We start from the raw sequence: 21,448 nt of genomic DNA on the forward strand, positions 1-21,448 counted from the left end.
GATAAACTGTATTTTACACCAGTTATTTACATGTATTGATAGGATTAATGGATCAACAGGTATTAAACATTTTAGATCAGTAGATGATTTTGATCGTCGGTGGATCATTGGGTAGGCACCTACACATACTTCTATTTGATGTATCTTTGTACTTCTCTACATCCTAATACTGTACTGTATTTTTACTCCTCCTGTAAAACTACAATGTTTGTTTCATTTGTCCAAGTTACTTTTTCAGATTACGGTTTACCCCCTTTCCTGTCTGGTGAAAACCATATGTATCTCCAAATGTGCTGAGAAAATTATACTTCCTCTTAAACTAATTCAGTTCTTAAAAATACACTTGGATTTGCTGGGAAATGTATTTACACAAAATTGAAAAGTGGCTTGAATTTTTTTGAGGCTTTTTTAGTCATACAGTGTGTGGTTTTCACTGTAATGGCTACTAAAGAAATGCACATGATGTGTGATTTAAAGTAACATTTTCTTTGATATGACAGTAAATGATGAGGAGAAAAAGTATAACGTATGGGGAGGAACTTGAGGTGACACTGAGTGTATTACTACCAATGATTTCTCAAAGAGTTACCTAATGGAAAGTCCTGGACAATCAGAGATACATACAATATGAAGATCAGTGTCACTATGAGCAGAGACTATCAGCTGATACCTGTTAATGTCCAGCTGACATGCAAAAAATGTGGTTATCCAAAGCATAACTAAGGGAGTGTGTATGAATAGGAGGAAGAGACAGGCAAAGTATTTAAGTCAGTAAATTAAAAAATAGTTGATACAAAACCAACTATTTGTTACATGTTGAACTACAGTAAGTCTTCACACCCAGATGCCTCTTTTTCTATTTAGTTGTGAAGACATTTATTGAAAGATCTGCCACACAGTGCATTTCCAAGTACTCTGATTTGCCTAAACACAGGATTAAATATTCCCTTTTGGACTGGAGGAACTCATCCTTAACCTAAACAAATTTGGAAAACCCTCAGGGATTAACTAGAAAACACAGTCACGGAGCTGAAACAATATTGATAAAACCCGCCAACAAAAATAGTTAAAATAAGCTCAAGCTGAAACATTTACAGGTGTAAAATGCAACAAATTCTATGATGTAGCATTAATATAAATTCAACACAATCATGAATTTTAGTATAACAATTCATTAGTTTTACTTGAGTATTTTCAGTTGGGTACTAGTACTTTGTCACGTTAATGATCATAATACTACCACCAATTGTTTTAAATATTCTGAAATACAACTCCAGGATGAGACCATTCTCTAGATCAGTGTTTTTAAACTGTGGAGTCACCTGAAATTTCTAGTAATGGATTTTAAAAAAATAAAAAAATAATAATAATAATAATGATAAAAAATATTTTGAAACTGAAGCCCTGTGGTACTGTTTATCTTTCAAATGTTCATTGTGGCCAGTTTAAGATGCTGCAGCTCTTTCATAAATCATAATTTGAGTTATTGTTTGTTCAGTATTAATTGTCAGCCTTGTAAATACAAGCTCTACTGACTGTACATATCCTGACCAAGGAAAATAAAATTCTTGCTTTGTGCAGTAATCTCCACCTAGCTTTTCTGCCACCGTCCATAATATACATTATATAGCCTAAATATCATCTAAAATTACTGTTTATTTTATTAACATCTAAAAAGGTTGGGAACCACTGCTCTGGGTCTATATTTTAATGCAAAGTGGTTTCAACATGGTTTCATGTTCTGTAAAACAGGCAGAACAGGTTCTGCATCATGTATTGTTTTCAGGCGTCTCTGAGCCTAGTTTAGATTTTTCCTTATGCACCACATTTGGGTGTCTCACATCATATGCCACAATATCAAGAAACAAATGAGAAGACAGTGACAAGAACATGATAATCAAGAATTTCACACAATCTGGTTGTCTCTATTATTTATTATATCCTTCTGTCAGGGCAGACCAAGCAGAGACCATTCCAATAGACAAACATAAACTCAGTACTAAACAAATCACCTACAATCCTGTTTTAATTTAGTCCCCCTGTGACATTTCTGCCTCTCATCAGGTGCTGTTGACTGAAAACAAACAGGGCTCATGTTTTCTTCTGGTTATTACAGCATGAAACCGACGAGCCGCATTTGCACACATTTACACATGTACTTTTTGCAGTAAATTAAGACTAAGACTTGTTTATTACTCGAGTATGTCCAGTAAAAGCTAATTAATGTCCTTTCTAGCTGCTTTAAACGCACATATTCCAGTTAAGTAAGTTGTATTTATCATTTCGAGAATAATACAGAAATCACAAGCACAACACTGGAAAAAAAGTACAAAAATCAATATTTTCAAAGCAAAGGTGAACAGTCCTGTACCCATGGGGGCTAAAAGGGGAGCTCCAGCTTAAGACAGAGAGAGAAGCTTGAAGTCTGACAGCTATTCCAGGCTAATGTCTTATTACTCCACAGTTCCGCTACATACGTACTTTAGAACACAGGCACTCCAACATTCAAACACATGAAATCTGTAACGCATCCATCACAACTCCAAAATTGATCAGTAGGCCCATGATAGAAGGGTTGGATGGACAGCGAAAACACAAGGGGGAGCAAGACAGAAGGTAGTGCAAGGTATATGGTCTAGCCCTTGACGGGTGAGGGTTTGAAACTCTGCACATAACACTTGGATGCACTTTTTCCTACCCAAAACGCTGTGAAATTACATGCACAGTTCGAAGCTGTGGGTTGCAAGGGTTCAGGGTGGGGTGGTGGCAGACATTTCACATAATATAACCATGTCCCACAGTGCCATCCGCTAGAGAGCTCCACCCGCTCGGCTAGCTGCCACAGCAAAAAAAAGCTTAGACATAAAGAAAGCCAGCACAGATACGCCCATAAGTCAGTGCTCTTACAAACATTACTTGATCTTTCTGTCCCCCCCCCCACAACACACACACACTTCATGTACAAGCAGTCACACCTTAAACACAAATGGCTGAAGTTACAAAAGTCTGAAGTACAGATGAACCGAATTACAGTCACATCTAGGTCTTAAACATTTACTACTTTGCTTCTCTCTCTGTTTCCTTTTCCCCGTTCTCAACCTCCATCTCTTCGCTGCCGTTTTCTTTGCTCTCAGTCTTCACCTTCACTGCTTCTTTCTATTCAAGGAGAGAAAAAAAAAAAGACTCACATCAGCAAAGTTACACTTCTGTCAGTCTGTCTAGCCCGCCCTCTTGTGGTAGTTGTCGAAAATACAACGCTTTACCTTTGAATCCCTCTCTGCAAACTTCTGGAACATGTTGCCGTAGATGCGCTTGTCCTTCTCGTGTTGCTCCTTAATACGTTTCTGACAGAGAATCACCTAAAAGGATTTATCATGGAGGAGGTGTAAGACATTTTCCAAAGATACACTTAAACATCAAAACTTTGTACAGTGATTCTCTGGGTTACCCTAGTAAGAAATGTGCATAATTTATGTTTGTCCATTGATAAATTAAAAGTAAAAATAAAGACATAGAGAATGCTTATCATTTGAAAGCATCTCCTAATGCTTTGTCAGAGTGTCATAATAATGCACCTGCGATGTAAATGTGTACTTTCTGGATGATACATAATGTTTCAACTAAGAATTACCAGGTGGGTATTAGTTTGTGCCAATCAGTGCAAAAGACCTTAAATCTATTAAAGCTTGTGTAACAAGGTTTTAAAGCTACATATGATGTTCGTCACAAATTTTTCATCAAATCTGTAAAACTCGAGTGATAATCTAAGTATTACGAATCTGTTAGTCTTTCTGTGATTACACACCTGAATAACTTCCTTCACGGTGAACAACTTCGAAGTGTACGTCACCACAAACACTCTATTTGTTTACATACCAAACCAAAACCTAAACGAAACTGTCAGTTGGGTTTTTTTTTTTTCGGGATTCCACGCAGCCGCAGTAGTAAGAAACAATGAAGCCGTTTCCATGTTTGTTGCCGCTATGGCCATACTACGGTTGGGTGGAATTCTGAAAAAAAAAACCCAAAAAAAACAAAACAGAGTGACGGTTTCATTTAGGTTTTGGTTTGGTATGTAAACAAATGGAGTGTTTGTGGTGGAGTACAGTTCGAAGTTGTTCACCGTGAGGGAAGTAATTCGGGTCCATAATCACGGAAAACCTAACAGATTCGTGATACTTGGGCTATCACTCCGGTTTTACAGATTTGATGAGAAATTGGTGACAAACCTCAAAAGCAGTTTTAAAACTAGAAGCACTCGGAGAGCGCAGACCTCCGCCAAGGCTGATCAGTGGCCCCCCCCGTGGGCCCCCCCACGCCAAGGAGGCCAAGGAGGTTATGTTTTTGCCAGGGTTTGTTTGTCTGTCTGTCTGTCTGTCTGTTTGTCTGTCCGTTAGTGTGCAACATAACTCAAAAAGTTATGGACAGATTTTGATGAAATTTTCTGGTCTGCGCCCCCCCCGTGGGCCCCCCCACCCCCGATCACCACCAAAATTTAATCATTTCTTCCTTATCCCATTTCCAACAAACCCTGAAAATTTCATCCAAATCTGTCCATAACTTTTTGAGTTATGTTGCACACTAACGGACAGACAAACAAACAAACAAACAAACCCTGGCAAAAACATAACCTCCTTGGCGGAGGTAACAACCAGCTGTGAACTAATGAAAGACATTGAGAGATGAAAGTTGTTGGAATTACCCTTTAAGAGACAGTATTTTACCTGGCTCTTGGCAGCTTTGTTAGCAGGGTAGAGTTGAATAACTCGCTGGAAGTCATCTCTGGCTCTTTCAAACTCCTTCATACCAAACAGCGCCTCTCCCCTCCGGAACAATGCCTTCTCACTGGAGGCATCCAACTCCAGAGCCTACGGTCATCAACAGCATATATGAAACTAACTTACTTTCCTTCTTTTTTTTGTTGCTTTTTTGCTAATGTTTTTCATGAGTGTTTTAGTATGCAACCGAGCTATTATGACCAAGTAATTTCCTTTGTGGATCAATAAAGTTTGTCTAAGTCTTAAGTTCTTTTCAACTAAATAAATACATGGATACCAAATAAAAAACAACAACTTTACACTAAAATTTTCACTAAATTCTTCAACAAGAATAAAGACAATGCTCTTGCTAATCAATGTATTAATTTGTGATAAATTATTAACAAATGTGTATTCAAAGGATAAACAGTACATTTAAATACCTTGTCACAGTTTTCTAGAGCTTGGTTTGGCTCCTGCAGTTTAAGGAAGCACATGGCCAAGTTCAGGTGTGCTGCCAGTCGCAATGCTTTTGCTTTCTTCTCATCCTCTTCTTGCAGACCTGTTTCATGTTCCAGCCATGTCACAATTCTTTTGTACTGTACTGATGCCTGCTTGAATTTCCCCTCCTAGAGAGCATGAAGTCATTGAATAAAGGCATGGGGAAAAAAAAAAAAGAAAAAAAAAAAAGTGTTTCTTAAATAGAGTCCCTCCTACCTTAAAATATTGTGTTCCCTTCTCTTTGACAATGCCGCTCTGTTCCAGCTTTTCGACTGTGTTCATCTCCCAGGACTCTTTAGCCTAAAGAAAACAAAACATACCATCACTTCATGAAGGAGAGCCCACTATTGTTCAAATGTAGCATAAATAAACAAATGCAGCCAAAGTGATATTTATACACACACAGTCAAGTCCAATGTACCTTCTCAAAAGCTGCCAGCTTGATCTTGTACTGCAACATTGCACCACCAGGAATGTTAAATTTTCCATTTCCTGCATTTCCAAAGCCATATCTATAAAACACAAACATCTATCATTAATCCTTTCAAATTTGTCTAAACATTATAGAATTGTTACTATATATTTTGTTATAATGTAATTTAGAGTAAGACATACAATGTTTGTAGCAGCTCTAATGCTAGAATTTAAAATATTATGGACTCTGTTGGAGAAATAGCCTAATGTTTCATTAGTATTAATGCTGCATGGTTTTATTTACACAGAACATGATACCAAAAAACTTAATTTACCTAACGGACATCCATGCATATTTAATACGTACTAGTTCGGGCTCATTTAAAGGCCTTATTATCCCTCTACCTATATATCTAAAATTAAGATTTACTTGTTTCCTAAAACAGGTGGGAGATAAATAACAAAACAAATGGTGCCAGGCATGACAAACCCTGCCCCTCGCACATATTTCGCCCATTAGAAGTAAATGGGAAGATTTTTTAAAAATTCATAAAAAATTTGAAGTTTGACCTACTGTTCCCAAAATGTAATGGGATCCATTCTGGGTCACTGGCAATCTATAATGCCAATTTGGTATGAATTCAACCAATAGTTTTGCTGCTACACACATGAAATTTCGGCCATTATAACAAAATGGGGATTTTTTTTTTTTTAAATTCATAAAAATTGTAACTTTGACCTACTTTTCCCAAAATGTAATGAGATCTATTCTGGGTCACTGGCAATCTATAAACCAAATTTGGTATGAATTCAACCAATAGTTTTGCTGCTAGAGTGTTAACAAACCACCAAACAAACAAACCGAACCAAGAACAATACCCCTCTCTTCTCCTTCGGGGGTCGGGGTAATAAACAGACGATAACATACTTATAAACTACAGGTCAAATTGACATTTTAAACATCAGTATCACCACACAATTTCTCAATCAAGAGCATCCCTATCAAAAACCAACAACAAATATAATAAGACACATCACCACATGGAAACCATAAATATATGATCATACTTAGGCTTAAGAGAGATGAGTGCTTCCTCTCCCTGCTCCATAGACATGATGGCTTTCTCTACTCCTACTGGTAAGCTGAGATTTTCCCCATCTCCGACCTCGAACTTTAATTCTCTCTGGTCAAACACACGTCCCTCAAATGTGCCTTCCACAGTTACTGAAAGAGTGAAAAGACTGGAATTAGATCTTGGTACAATTTAAACTGCAAACATGCTAAAATATTGAAAAGACACATTTCTCTTTTTTTTTTTTTTTTAATTTACTTTTTATTTTTGTTTTTAACTAAACATAACACAAATACAAACGGTAATAGAACAAACAGTAGAGGGGGGATTCCAACATTCAATTAACATTTAGTCCACACACATCATTATGCTCATATACCCATAGTAATTTTCTTCTTTGCTATAAAGTTTGAGGATATGCTCCCCATAGAGGCATGTTGTTATTATACAAAATCAGGCCTTACAGTTGAAACGTAAGTGAGCCATTTTAACCAATTTTCAGCAAAGATATTAATTTTACATCTCAGTTTAAATGTGATTCTCTCCATAATGTATATATTTCATCAATATCAATCTTTTCATACATTTGCTGGTGAGGGCCTCTTTACTTGCTACTAACAGTAGTCTCAATAAACATTTATCTCTCATTGCACACTTGAGTTCTTCTGAAAAGACACATTTTTAAAGAAGTGACATCTGTAAGCACGTGATGCAATTTCCATTCCGCCAATGACAAATGCTTTGGTCTCTACATAAAGCCTACAAAATAATTTCTACAGAAGACATACTATAATTAATTGCTGGCTTGGTAGTTGATCCCAGTACAACTATTTGTATGAAGTAGAAATTATTCCTTGGGCAGGATTTACACAAGACAAGTGTGCTTCACAAATATCCTTCTCCCACACGTGAGGGAAAAACATGAACAACTGTTGTCTCTCACCACTGACCCTGTGAACAGGCATTTGCACTGTTTAGCCAAAACTATCACAAGCCGTTCTGCTGGCATGTTCTTACAAGTACACAGAGATGAGTGAAAAGATGAAACACGAAACCAGAAGTCCATTTTGAAAGCTTATCACATACAAACACTGTTGCAAGTAATATTATTTAAAGCCAAGATTTTGAGTGTCAAAAGTATCACTGTAAATTTAAATTCCTCTGAATACACTCATGTTCATAGAACACACAAAAAGGACGATACTGCAAAATATGCTGAGAGGACTTCCCTGCAGAATCCTTGACACATAAACACAGTTTGAAAATAATATGATATGAAGGTTGCTTTACCGAATTCTGTAAAATTGCCAACTTAAATGCATCTCCAACTAAAACTATTACAGTTACAAAGTAATTGCATCATTGCAATTATTTGAACAAACTGTGATTATCCATTCACCTGTATAAAATATTTGGGTGAAACAAATATAACATGTTTTATTATTTCCAGTTTTTGACCAGTACTCTTTTAATGATATCTCATTGCAATCAATTCTTCTTCTGCTGAATTCAATGGAGAACTAGGATAACTATAATGGGTAGTTACTGATATAATAAGAATAAATAAATTATTACTTCATACCACAGTGATAAAAAGTTAAATAATATATAAATAATATTGTTACTCACAATTCTTTGTGACAATTATTAAATGAATAAACTTAAATTTCAATATAATGACAGACTTAACCCAACATCCTGTTCCATTTGCTGATTAGCCTGCCAATCAAACTGTTACCTCTTCAAAAGCAAAAGACTTGTATCCAGTCATCGTCCTTTTTATCCTAAGCTCTCACACATTTTCTGAGTAGAGGCCTATTTACGAAGCTCAAATTAAATCCCACTACAGCGTTTCATTTAAACAATGATGGTGAACTTGCAATACTGTAAAAATTCATGAACAATTAAAAATCTGAAATTGCCAAGCAACAGCAAACAAATGTGTTACCTTCAACTGCAGCTCCTTCATTGGGCTTGGAGTATCCCTGGCCTTTGGTGATAATGCGGCGAATGATTCCCCCATCTTCATCTTCTGTCAAGTCCTCACCATGAAAATCGAATAGTTCCACCTGAGGGAATACAAATATTAATATTTATGCCCTTGGAGAATTTCCATCACAAAAGGCTCAAGATGCAGTTAAAATTAGGTCTGGGCAATTACATGATAGTGACATTTACCAATGATAGACACTGTAGCAATAACACTGAGAATAATTCAGGAACTGTTCAAGAGTATTTTTGAACGATATGCAGGTGCAAAGTAATATGTGCCAATGAAACATGTAAGCCAATGAAACATGAAACAGTAAAGCAGAAGCTACAAAAATTATTGTAAAGCCCAAAAAACAATCGTAGTCTGCTAGCCGCAACTTTTGTGTCCAAACGTTATTAAATCCTTGTGTATACTGATGACACACACACCAACCCTGTACATACTGTATTGCCCCCACAGCTCTGTGACCAGACTCCTATATTTCATAATAAAATTACAATCTATTATCTTACCTCAAATACAAGAGTGGCGTTGGGGGGTATCTTTGGTGGGCTCCCTGCAGACCCATAAGCGTACTCGGGTTTACAGATAAGCTGGCACAATTCCCCTGTTTTCATCGTGGCTACACCAATGTCCCATGCCTTTATTACTTGGCCTAAACACAAAGAAAACTCATTAACACTTATTAACATATGTTATATATATATGTGCATATATATGATACACTTGTAGCAGGTCAAGTTGTCTTCAAGATATGAACCAACCTTTGCCCAATTCAAAGGAAAACTTCTCTCCTCTGTCTCTGCTTGAGTCAAAATGAGTACCGTCCAGAAGTGTGCCCACATAATGTACGAAAACTTTGTCACCAGTCATAGGCAGCTCGATGCCTGCGCCTTCCCTTTTCACTAACTGAAAAAAAGCATATAAATAAATGTTAAAAATGAGTATTAGCTTCAAAAATTGCAATCTGTACAGACATTGCATATCATTATTGAAAGCCAAAACATAACTGATCTGTTCAAGTTGAAGGAGAAGCTGAAATTGCTTTAAGCACAAAAATACTGTTAATGTGAAATCAATGAAGTTGAATCAGGACGTGAAATAGATTCAGGCAACACAGAAAAATGGAGTATGAGGAGTCTAAATTGTGTAAATATATGAAATGGTTAAAATGAGGTCAAAGCAGCCCAATCTATAACGCATGAAAATGTATAATCTTCAAAAAATTGTGAAATGTGTAGTAACAGCAAAAGAAGAAATATAATGAAAACTATTTTATGTTTTTAAAGTAGACTTCTCTTACCTCAAGTTACTTACTAAGCATTTGTTTTCAAATTCAGGGCAAGAAATATGCTCAGAGCAACTCATGCATGCTTTTATTTTTAACATTTTGCCATTCCAACAATCAGTCATCTTTTGTCGCTTCATGAGACTTGTATTTTTACAATCACACACAATATTGTGACTTTATAAAAGCTCATACACATTATTTTGAAGGCCAACAACAGTCAGTGAAGTTGTGTTTGTGGCTGTGTTAAGACAGAGATGAATTCAGTTGTGAGTCAAACAGATCACAGCATTAGGTTTCAATCTATAAACAGGTCAAACTGCCTTAAATTGCTTACACATAAAATATGAATCAGAACAAAAGAAGGAAGTGCTGAAGCACCATTCACCAATCCAAATGCCTCACATTCTGACTGGTACCTTGGTGAAACAATACAGTTAATAGTTGAAAAGTTGGATTAGTCTACGAGGTAGAAGGTGAATAGATGGGTCTGAACCAACAGAGTTTACTGATTGATATCACTAAATGTTATCAAAATGGACAGGATTATTTGTTGAAAAAAAAGAGTAAATTTTCATAAGTTATAAACTCTATAACTGTGTGTTTTATCTCCAGTTTTTGAAAGTATTTGAGTTGGAATGACAATACAGATAATGGCAGAGTTGAAAGGATCACTTGTTGCTTTTGGCTCAAAAAAATCTCAAAAACTAATTAACATATAGATGGAACATATAAATGATGTGTAGAAGTTAAATTTGTGGAAGCTATTGGGGGTTTGTGAAGAAAATTTTTCTTAAAAGTTGAACAGCTGAAGGTAGAGAGGCCAGAGGTTTCTGTTCCTTAACGTAAACTGAACTAACGTAAACAGCATTAGACATGGGAAAAGTTAACAGTTACTAAAGCATTATGGCTTTAAGTTTTGCGTGTAGGTGAAACAATATGGAACCACTAAAATCTTAAAGGGTGTGAAGGAGTTGCCCATTCATTTTATTAGAAAAACAAATGTCATCCAGGTGATTATGTAAAAAGGTTAACAGTGGAAACTAGTAAATAGCTAGAAAGTCTCTAAGAGCTTAGAGTGTTGGCATCTGACTGATTTAACAGCACAAAGTATGCTGGAATGGTATAGTAGCAGGGCAGTGTAACTATTGAAGCATAATTTATGAAGATATGAAGTGCACCATACTTGAAAAGCTTCCGTCATGAGATTATAAGAGATGCAAATGTGGGGATTTTACTTTCTGAAATATGATCTTTATTAATATATCTCGCCATAGCCATGAAACAGTGTTTGCATGTAGTCTTCCTCCAAAGCATTCTTGTGCAAAATGTGAAATACTGTAACAATTAACTCAGTGTCAGTGTTGACAGGTTAACTGCAAAGCCAACAAAACGGCATTTCAGTGATTCTAACACTGATGGTCCTTTACATGACCTGTTTTTATTGGCAGTAGCCTAGCTAATTCATGCTATCATTAGCTTAGCCGAAAGCGTAAACACCATGCACCCCAAGCTGCCACTCGGCTAGCTGAATCAACATATAGACCAAGTGCTGTCCCTTACCTTCAAAACACCCCCATCTTTCTTTGGTGTGATGTCCTCTCCCTCCATTGGGATTGTGTTTTGTCCTTCACTTGCTTGTTCCTCTGCAGTCATAGTCATGAAAATTTCTTCCTCCTCCCACTCCGACCTGCAGCACAGTCCAAAGCGAACTGACACTAACTTGGCAGTGTTTGCTAAAGCTAGCTACACAATGTTTATACCTCGGCGAGTGCAGTACCAAGTGAAGCAAGAAGCAACCTGACTAACGCTAGCTAGCTAACTGTGGCAGTATAAAGCTGTGCTGGCCTAAGCTACTTGTTAGTGCTACTGTAAACACTACGCACACTAAAGCTTCCAAGTAGCTATGATGAGACTCTGCTTTCCTTGTGCAGTTTTCACAATTATGTCCGAGCAGACTTTGAGCTTTCGTTTTGGGTTACTTCAAGTCCACGTTGTCTCGCTGTCTGGGATTTGATCGCCGTTTAAATAAGGGCAGAGAACTTTCCAGACATTCTAGGAGGAACCAGGGGATGAACCCGCTCTGATGTCGTCACCCCACCTCCACAGTCACCTTCCGAAAAGGCGGTGCAAGGATTAGGACCACAGATATAACCAAGAACACTACTCATAGAGTTACAATGTACTAGAAATACGCGTTTGCCAAGAAAATCTCCCCAACACACACACATATATATATATATAGTCCTGTATCTTATTCAAATACTTAACAGTAACTAAACAGTGTACCAACCAAGTAAAAACTACCCGCCCTTATACGGGCAAAGCCGTATAGTAAAACAGGCGCTTCTTGTCTTATCCTCCTTCCTATTGGTCAGACTCAGTGTACACTACTCTCTGTTGGCGCGATCGTTTGGTTGAAAATAATGACATAAAGAGGGAACTTTCTTTTAGCAAATCCACTGGTAAGTGTATTCCGATGATTTATTCAGTGTTAAAACAATGTAAGAAACTCCAAACTTGTTTTGTGTTTTATGTAGCTCGCTAACTTCTTGTAGACTCAGTGACAGATTATCAGTGTCAGTGAAGACTAAACATCCATATCAAGTCAACTGTGGGTTGTGTTGTTCATACGTGTCAGTCTAAACACACTCTGCTACTCTGTTCACTGAGCTGATGTGTGCTCATTTCATGAAATTAAGTATTGTATGTTTAGTTTAGTGTATTATTTTATTTAACAGGGACCGTGCACATCGCACCTGTTAAGCCAGTTAGCCATAAGCTAATTTTCACCTGAGCAGAGGACACAGTAAAACACACCTAGACAGTACATGATACAAGACAGATAGTACATAACACACCACTGTCTCAAATGCAACATATGCATCAACACGTGACAGACAAATTCATTAACAAAGCACAATAAAAATCCCTTAAAAATAATATGAGGAGGCCAGTCAGTGATCACAGGTTTGGTTTGATTTCAGCCATATTTTCAATTTAAAAAAAAAAAAGATATTCAGACTGGAAATGTTTATAAGGTGTCATATCCAACACCAACTTCCAACTTTGCTCTGACAGAGGTGTGCTAGAGGTGGATGTGGAGGTCATGAATTATTTTGTGTGTTAAAATCATTTTCATGAGGCAAAGAAAACTGATGTGATCTTGCAGAGAGTTTCATGACCATGGAGACTGGCCGGAGCACATTTCCATTTCCCTACCAGCCCTATACCATCCAGGAACAGTTTATGAAAGCTCTCTACACCACCCTGGACCAGGGAAAAGTTGGCATCTTTGAGAGTCCTACTGGAACGGTGTGTTAAGACACTAGTATTTTATGTTTATGTTTATGTTTATGCATTTGGCAGACGCTTTTTTCCAAAGCGACTTACAGGGGAAAACCAATCAAATCACTCAATTAATTAAATTTTATTTATATAGCACCAGATCACAATAACAAAGTTATCTCATGACACTTTATATACAGAGTTGGTCAAAACCAGACTCTAAGCCAATTTACAGAAACCCAAAAGAATCCTCCAGGAGCAAACACTTATGACTGGTGACAGTGGCGAGGAAAAACTTCCCTTTAACGGGAAGAAACCTCTAGCAGACCCAGACTCCTGGAGGATGGCCGTCTGCCTTGACCAGTTGGAGTTAAGGAGAGAGAGTAAAGAAAGAGAAAAAGAGAGAGAGATAGAGACTGGGGGAGAAGGGGGGAGTAGGGGGAGACACATGGAGGCAGTTGAGGATAAGTGAGTGATGATGATGAAGGCAGGAGAGAGGCAGGACCACCGCAGCGGGTCCAGAGATAATCCTAATTTTTTTGGTAAATGTTAACATTGCTAACTTTTGCGAGGTTTTAACATGTATATCCTCTCATGAAGGGGAAGTCACTGAGTCTGATATGTGGAGCCCTCAGCTGGCTCACTGACCATGAGGAGAAGAAAAAACAGGAGGCAGCTGCTCTGCTCCAGGATGGAGAAGCAGCTCTGTCCACTAATACAGCACAGGCCTCTACAAGCAGCTCCTCAGCAGAGCCTGACTGGATCACAGACTTTGTTCAAAAAAAGGCAGAACGAGATTTGGTGTCAAAGTTGAAGGTAAAAGGGAGATTTTTTTCAAATGTGATCTTCACTCAGATCTGTGGAAGTCTGGATGTTTTATAGCTTTTCATATAATAATGTGTGTCTTTGTGTGACAGGAGGAAGAGCTGAGAAGAAAGAAAAGAGAAGAGCGATTAGAGATGATAAGAAATAATGTCCAACTAAAGTATGCAATGAAAAGAAAAGTAAGCTATCTTGCACACACAGATATTCACAACCTACTGTATACTCACTTTGTCACCTGTGATGAATCTTCCATACACAACTGAATCAAGGTATTTATTCATGTGTGTCTGTAGAGCTGCGAAGAGGATGAGGCATTCAAGTTGTTACAGCTTAGTAAGGAAGAACCAGGAGAGGAACCAGGAAATCAAGAAGACGAAGATCTTATAATTGCAGAATATGAGAGTGATGATGAGTCAAAGAGTAAAAGCAGGTGCATGTTGCCCTTATTAGATCCCACCTGTTTCAAATCTATTCATTTCTGTAAGAATGAGGCATAAACAGGAACTGACTGTGGAGGGTCTCGGCTTATATGCTTATAGATTCTGTGGGGCAGAGGATGATGAAGATGAAGATCTGGTGGAAGAACATGTTACAAAGGTCTGTGCACTTAAGACAAACTTTACATTTTAACTGAGTTAATGTTGTTATATCTAACACAGTGGTGAAACATCATTGTATAATGTTTACAGATTTATTACTGTAGTCGCACTCACTCCCAGTTGGCCCAGTTTGTCCATGAAGTTCAAAAGAGCCCATTTAGCAAGGACATCAGTCTGGTGACACTGGGCTCACGTCAGGTATGTTTACACACCCATACTTATACTTACACACACACACACACACACACACACACACACACACACACACACACACACACACACACACAGTAACTGAAATATTACATTTAGGTCATATGGTAATAGTATCTATGCTAGCTAAGCCTGCCTTATAATTTTTGTTATTTACTGATATTAATGCCACATCCATGAACAGTACTGAGTATACTACCATGTACGTAATGATATATTTGGATATAATTACAAATTAATTGTCAAACGTCTACAGTTTACAACCACCCTGGCTCTGATTTGATGATAAAACAGAGTGTATGGGACATTTTAGGTTACTAACTATATGCATAAGCAGCAGTTTACCAAAGATAACGGAACTACCTATGAGATAAAAACATAAAGTCATCAACAGGTATTTATTCATTCATACTTTTGTTACTGATTGTTTCATGTAAGGATATTAGGAAAATATAACATGGGTTGTGATTTACTTAGAATGCCTATTAACACAATGGTGCATCTATATCTAAATCTGGACCTTACCGCATAAAAGAATATCTGTGGAATTTCATTTAAGTACCAAATAAATTAAACAAAAAATGATTGAAACTCATCACATCTCTTTATCCATTAAACATAACATTGTGACCTGCAGAATATGTGTATCAATGAAGAAGTGCGACGTCTGGGCAGCATTCAGCGCATCAATGATCGCTGCTTGGAGATGCAGAAAAACAAACATGGTGAGAGACTTATACTCACTAGTTTAAGAACTGGTAGAAAGTATTTCATTTCAGCTTTAAGTTTGAATCAGTGTCTTGAATGCTTCAGACTCTGTCTTCTATTTTGTAGAGAAGCAGCAGTCTGAGGAAGGTGTGAAACGTAAGCGTGGCACAGCAAAGAGTGTGTGTCCCTTTTATAAAGCTTCAGCAATGCAGCAGATGAGGGATGAAGTTCTGGGGACAGTCCACGACATAGAGCAGCTGCTGAAGCTGGGCAGGGAAACACATTCATGTCCTTACTACGCCACACGCCACGCCATTCCCCCTGCACAGGTTACACAACTGTTTTTGTAATCTGAACGCCTATCTCTGTGTCTTAAAATTTTGGAGGCTCTGCTTGATTTCATTTGGCTGAACTGTAAATTTGACACATAGTGATCCTTTGTGGTTTAGTTGGTGGTGTTGCCCTACCAGATGGTTCTTCACGAAGCCACCAGACATGCTTCAGGGATCCACCTAAAGGGACAGGTAAGAACTGAAAGTCTCTGATTGGTCATTGAAATATCAGAATTAGGAATCACTTAAACTTTAACAGAATCTTAGTGTAAAATTATGCACCAGCAACCTTTTCAGATCAATAATTCTTTTTCAGGTGGTGATTATAGATGAAGCTCATAATCTCAGTGACACCCTCTCCTGTATCCATAGTGCAGAGCTCAGTGGAGCCCAGGTAACAACCATGTGCAAAAATTATTTGTAACTAATATACATGTTCAAGGTGAAATACTAAAATTGGAATCTTTTGCAGCTTTGCCGTGCCCATTCTCAACTCAGCCAGTATGCAGACCGCTACAGGTGAATATGCACAGACACACAAAGTGTAATAATTTGTGTTGTAAACACACTGTAAACTATTTTTTTCTCTTAATGTTTGTGTTTGGAACAAAAGGAGCAGACTGAAGGCAAAGAACCTGATGTACATCAAACAGGTTCTGTTTGTGATTGAGGGGCTTGTCAGGGTGCTGGGAGGTGAGATTTTTTTTTTCTCTTTTCTTTCTTTTTTTATTTAATATTAGCTGTATGAACATTATTAAAGGAAGTGATTGGACACTAACTCTGATCTTGGTGTACATATGACCCCTGCAGGTAAAGTGGGGCAGAATCCACAGACCCAGACTACACAAGCAGGTCAGCCAGCATGCTTTAATAGAAGCCTCACACAACACAACATTCATCTGGATTTTGTAACCAGAAGCTTCTCTTTTTTCTTTCATTTTTGTCATAGGAACAGAAATGCTTACCATTAACAACTTCCTCTTCAAGGCCCAGATTGACAACATTAACTTGTTCAAGGTAGAGTTTTAGTTATTTAAGTAAGGCTTTCATGATTTGAGGAAAATGTGTAGTAAATATTAACATTGTTGTCAATACAGTGATGATGATTTGACACAAGTTAAACAAATTAACAGTGCAGTTGCCACCATGTTGACAATAATTAATCCAAAATTGGCTCAGAATTGCTTCTGATTGGTCCTTTGTTTGCATGGTGAGACTGAATACACTTATTTTCTTTAGTCATGCATATTTATAAAGAATGTACTGTACAAATCGCAGTAACAATGTGAAAGTGATTAATTGGTCAGCCCTGTTTTTTAACCATACTAAATCACAGTCATAGCATATTTAATTATTCTATTTAACTATGTCTCTCTGTGTGTGCTTATCATGTTCACCTCAGTTGCAGAGATACTTTGAGAAGAGCATGATCAGCAGGAAAGTAAGTGTTGAGTAAAAAAATATTTTTAGTGACTGTAAATTTGGTATGGGTGTTCAGTGTGACATCCTGTGAAATGAAATATATGCCACATGTGTCTTCTATCTGCAGCTGAGTGGCTTTGTGGAGAAGTATGCAGGTTCAGGTGTGAGTCTGCAGACTCACAGCAGCTCCAACAAGGAGAACCGACGCACTGAGGGTTTAAACCTCTACCTTCAGACCCTGCAGAACAAGCAGATCACCTCTCCAGGTATTTTAGGCTATTTGAGTAGAGGAAGACCCTTTTGTGCAATCTGATTTTTCACATTTCCAAATGCATTGAAGGAGATTCTGATCAACTGCTTGTAAGTAGGGTTCCCACGGGGTCTTAAAAAGTCTTAAAAGTCTTGAATTTACAAATTTTCATATAATACCTTAAAAAGTCTTTAAAAGGTATTAAATTTGATATGGTAGGTTTTAAGTTATATTATCATAAACTTGTTGGCTGTATTATGTTTAAATGTGTCTGTTAAATGTCCAAGCTGCAAAGAAAGTACGTTAGTCGACTCAGTTCCACCCATTCCAACCTGACAATTCATACTGAAATTAGGAACCAATTATTGCTAATTTTGCAGCTCTGGTGAGAAATGACTCGGGATGGTGGATATCAAGGTGTTGGAGTAAATAAATACATTTTCCTAAATTCTAGGAGTCACAAATTTTTGCCAGTATGCAAAATACTAGGCTGTGAAATGGGCATTAAATTCTGTTCTAAGTAGTCTTAAAAAGGCTTAAATTTTACTTGTAGAAACCTGTAGGAACCCTGGTAAAAGATGTTTAGTTTCTCTATTTCTCTGATGTGTTTTCCTCCCCTGTGTGTAGTTTCTTCAGCAGACCAGCAGGGGTCTGTAGAGGAAGAGAAAGTGCTGTCTGCATCTCCCATGATGCAGGTGGAGGGTTTCTTTATGGCTCTCACCAACACCAACACTGATGGCCGAGTAGTAGTGCACAGACAAGGTACCCTTTTCAATACCCAGTACAAATAAAGTATAATGTTGAAATCAGAATGTTCCATCTTAGATCCTCTTTCCATGTGTAGTTACTGTGTCGGACAGCAGCGTCAAATTCCTGCTGCTGAATCCAGCGGTCCACTTTGCTCAGGTGCTCAAGGAATGCAGAGCAGTCATCATTGCTGGTGGAACCATGCAGCCTGTGAGTTATTTTAACTCCACAAAAACTTCCCTTGACAGTTTAACTTTTATAATCTAAAAGACGTGTATATGTAGGTTTCAGACTTCAAACAAGAGCTGCTATTTTCTGCTGGAGTGGGAGAGGAACGCATCACAGAGTTTTCCTGTGGTGAGTGGCCCACTTTACAACCCCACAGTACACTGTAGAGTTCCACTTTTTGTGGGTTCATAATGCTCTGTTTCGGTGACATGATTATCTGTTTTTCTGGTTTGTTGGAAATAATAAAATGAAGTGATACGGAATAAAAAATCATGCCATTTTCAGTCAGATGTTTTCATATAAAAGGCTGGGTTTTTCTTTTTAACACATATCTTTATGAAAATTTCAACACATTACATATCTTTTCTAACATGAATTGGTAACATTATGTGGGTCTCCCCTGAGCATAAACCCCCAGAACTACAAGCCACCCCCCAAGACCACCTCTGAATTTTGAAACGGCAATGAAAGTAAATAACAAAATAGTAATTGACAGACAATATAAGTAATACTAACTTGAATACTTGTCAGCATCCAGTTTTGTAAATCTGATACATAATCAAACATCATTTAAAAAAAAAAAAAAAGGCTATTGTTTTATTTTTTAAAGAATGTCTTTCTTTTTCCTCTGGATGTCTGTAGGTCATGTAATTCCTCCTGAGAATATTCTTCCCATCGTCCTTTGCAGCGGCCCATCTGGTCAGGAGTTGGATTTCACTTTCCAGAACAGAGACTCCCCACGCATGGTAACAAATTAACTAATATTCCAACAAATGGTCTGTTCTTTAATTGAACATAGTGACATCATTGCAAATATTCATCCGTTTGTTGACAGATGGATGAGACAGGCCGCATTCTCTCCAACATTTGTAATGTGGTACCAGGTGGAGTTGTGTGCTTCTTCCCCTCTTATGAGTACTCAAGGCGAATTATCTCTCACTGGGAAGCAAGTGGTGCACTCGCTCGTCTAGGCAACAAGAAAAAGGTGCTTTATATGCATGATCTGTTTAGAAAATGAGGTTATATCCTTTTAACAGTGTTATCTGTACAGTCTCTAAATGAACACGCATGCCTCATTAGATCTTCCAGGAGCCAAAGAAAGCTAATCAGCTGGAGCAGGTACTGAGTGACTTTTCGCGTTGTATCCAGGTAAAAATGGCACTGCTGACACATCCCTCATCTCATAACACAAGCCACATAGCTCATGATAATAAACTGACTTTCCTTATGATGATCATTTGTCTTACTTTTCCGTGGTTAGAGATGTGCTCTGGATGGCGGCAGTCTCACAGGAGCCTTGCTCTTCTCTGTGGTTGGGGGAAAGATGAGTGAGGGCATCAATTTCTCTGATGACCTGGGAAGGTGTGTATAATTTACAGGGTTTGTGCAGGTGCTGGAAATCCTTGAACATACTTGAATTTCAATGTATTGTTTTCAAGGTCTGAAAAGTGCTTGAATTATAGTTTAAGTGCTTGAAAGTGCTTGCAATTTTAACCATAGCTTCTTACAGAGAGGTGATACATTTTGAAAAACCAAACTTTATGCCAAAAAAGAAAATTAGTGGGTGATCTCAGGTAGAATCCAAGTACATTTGTCTGAGTGTGTCTGAAGAACGTCAAGTAGCTTCCCTTTTTTTTTTTTAGATAAAATTTTGTGTTCTCCTTTAATTTCTAAACTTTTTGCTATTATGAAACATAATTTTAGATGTTGATAGCATAATGCAATGCACATCATTGTGATAAAAACTGAAAAATAATCTATAGTTTATATATTTCTGTAGACATGTATTTTTTAAGGTGCTGTGCTGGAAAAAAATTAAAATGACCCTTGAAAGTTCTTGAATTTGACCTTGAAAAATGTGTATGAACCCTGAATTAACCTGTTTAATTATTTCACCAGTACAATTATACTAAACGCTTTCTTCCGGGACAGGTGTGTGGTGATGGTGGGAATGCCGTATCCCAACATCAAATCACCGGAGCTACTGGAAAAAATGTCCTATCTGGACAAACACCTGGTGAGACTCTTGTTCTAACAGACTTATAAACCTGAGCAGATAAATGTAATATAGGAGCAGTACTGAGATGCAGCTTTTTTCTGAATGTCGTGTGATGTGTTTCAGCCTCACAGTGGAGGGAGAAGTCCTGGACAAGCACTCATAGACAACCTCTGCATGAAGGCTGTCAACCAGTCCATAGGTAATGATGGACTATATACATATTGTGTTTAGTCCATTCTTGTGGAGGTAATATGAACAGTATTTTTATGTATATGGATTTGTCCACCCATAGGAAGAGCTATCCGTCACCGTGGTGACTATTCATCTATAGTGCTGTGTGACAGACGATACTCACGACCTGCTACACTTTCTAAACTTCCCACATGGATTAAAGATCGTACTAGCACACACACATCCTTTGGCCCTGCTTTTGCTGCTCTACGCAAGGTAAGAAGTAAACACACTTCCAATCATCCCAACATCACACTAAAGCCATTCATGTTCTTCATGAATGTTCTTCTGTTGCAGTTCTTCCTGGAGAAGAAGCAGAGGCCAATGTAATTCCAGTCTAACAAGGAGTTAAGTCAACTTCACTGCTTTAAGACTGATGACATGGTTCAGGAAGATCTTGGTACAGCAGTGTTCACTTTGCTGATGCAGGAACAAAATCAATGCATTCTTAATAAAAATACCAAGTCACTTCTATAATTTCACTGCTTTACAGTGGCATTCCTACATTTCAGTTTCAACATTTTGTCTGTTACTTGTGTTCTCCTTTTGTTTTGTTAATATGTGGTTTGGTGTTGGAGGAAAT

At 37.7% G+C, this 21,448-nt stretch overlaps 2 protein-coding genes across 3 annotated transcripts; one reads left to right on the forward strand and one right to left on the reverse strand.

Annotated features, from left to right (window-relative positions):
• Window positions 1-1,916: 1,916 nt before the first annotated feature.
• On the reverse strand, window positions 1,917-12,114 carry fkbp4 (FKBP prolyl isomerase 4). Of its 2 annotated transcripts, XM_030136476.1 has the most exons (12): window positions 11,952-12,114; window positions 11,590-11,716; window positions 9,503-9,647; window positions 9,251-9,393; window positions 8,694-8,814; window positions 6,741-6,897; window positions 5,680-5,770; window positions 5,475-5,558; window positions 5,201-5,386; window positions 4,725-4,868; window positions 3,264-3,359; window positions 1,917-3,156 (listed from the first exon to the last, which is right to left on the reverse strand). In XM_030136476.1, exons 2-12 carry the CDS (start codon window positions 11,686-11,688, stop codon window positions 3,058-3,060), a joined length of 1,365 nt encoding a protein of 454 aa, XP_029992336.1. In that variant the 5' UTR covers window positions 11,689-11,716; window positions 11,952-12,114; the 3' UTR covers window positions 1,917-3,057. The 2 variants fall into 2 exon arrangements, with proteins under 2 accessions (XP_029992336.1, XP_029992335.1); XM_030136475.1 differs by having other exon boundaries at window positions 11,590-12,114.
• A 344-nt stretch (window positions 12,115-12,458) lies between these two features.
• Window positions 12,459-21,440, forward strand: ddx11 (DEAD/H (Asp-Glu-Ala-Asp/His) box helicase 11). Its single transcript, XM_030136049.1, has 28 exons — window positions 12,459-12,491; window positions 13,199-13,341; window positions 13,915-14,130; window positions 14,232-14,318; window positions 14,433-14,569; window positions 14,679-14,736; window positions 14,829-14,936; window positions 15,586-15,673; window positions 15,783-15,985; window positions 16,106-16,180; window positions 16,305-16,382; window positions 16,461-16,507; window positions 16,602-16,681; window positions 16,799-16,840; window positions 16,938-17,005; window positions 17,391-17,429; window positions 17,538-17,676; window positions 18,288-18,422; window positions 18,505-18,617; window positions 18,692-18,764; window positions 19,278-19,381; window positions 19,471-19,620; window positions 19,716-19,784; window positions 19,897-19,997; window positions 20,568-20,652; window positions 20,758-20,833; window positions 20,927-21,081; window positions 21,163-21,440. The coding sequence occupies exons 2-28, from the start codon at window positions 13,207-13,209 to the stop codon at window positions 21,193-21,195; spliced, it is 2,694 nt and encodes an 897-aa protein (XP_029991909.1). The 5' UTR covers window positions 12,459-12,491; window positions 13,199-13,206; the 3' UTR covers window positions 21,196-21,440.
• The last annotated feature ends 8 nt before the right edge of the window (window positions 21,441-21,448 follow it).

This window comes from Sphaeramia orbicularis, chromosome 6 (assembly GCF_902148855.1).
Source record: "Sphaeramia orbicularis chromosome 6, fSphaOr1.1, whole genome shotgun sequence".
NCBI classification, from domain to species: domain Eukaryota; kingdom Metazoa; phylum Chordata; class Actinopteri; order Kurtiformes; family Apogonidae; genus Sphaeramia; species Sphaeramia orbicularis.

Excerpts from the sequence above, each read along its gene's own strand:
- fkbp4 (XM_030136476.1), bottom strand. The coding sequence starts at position 11,688 with ATGACTATGACTGCAGAGGAACAAGCAAGTGAAGGACAAAACACAATC. Across the intron at positions 6,898-8,693 it reads TGAAGGAGCTGCAGTTGAAG|TAACTGTGGAAGGCACATTT; the intron begins GTAACACATTTG and ends TCACTCTTTCAG. Across the intron at positions 4,869-5,200 it reads CTCTAGAAAACTGTGACAAG|GCTCTGGAGTTGGATGCCTC; the intron begins GTATTTAAATGT and ends TGATGACCGTAG.
- ddx11 (XM_030136049.1), top strand. The coding sequence starts at position 13,207 with ATGACCATGGAGACTGGCCGGAGCACATTTCCATTTCCCTACCAGCCC. Across the intron at positions 14,131-14,231 it reads ATTTGGTGTCAAAGTTGAAG|GAGGAAGAGCTGAGAAGAAA; the intron begins GTAAAAGGGAGA and ends TTTGTGTGACAG. Across the intron at positions 14,737-14,828 it reads TGGAAGAACATGTTACAAAG|ATTTATTACTGTAGTCGCAC; the intron begins GTCTGTGCACTT and ends TAATGTTTACAG.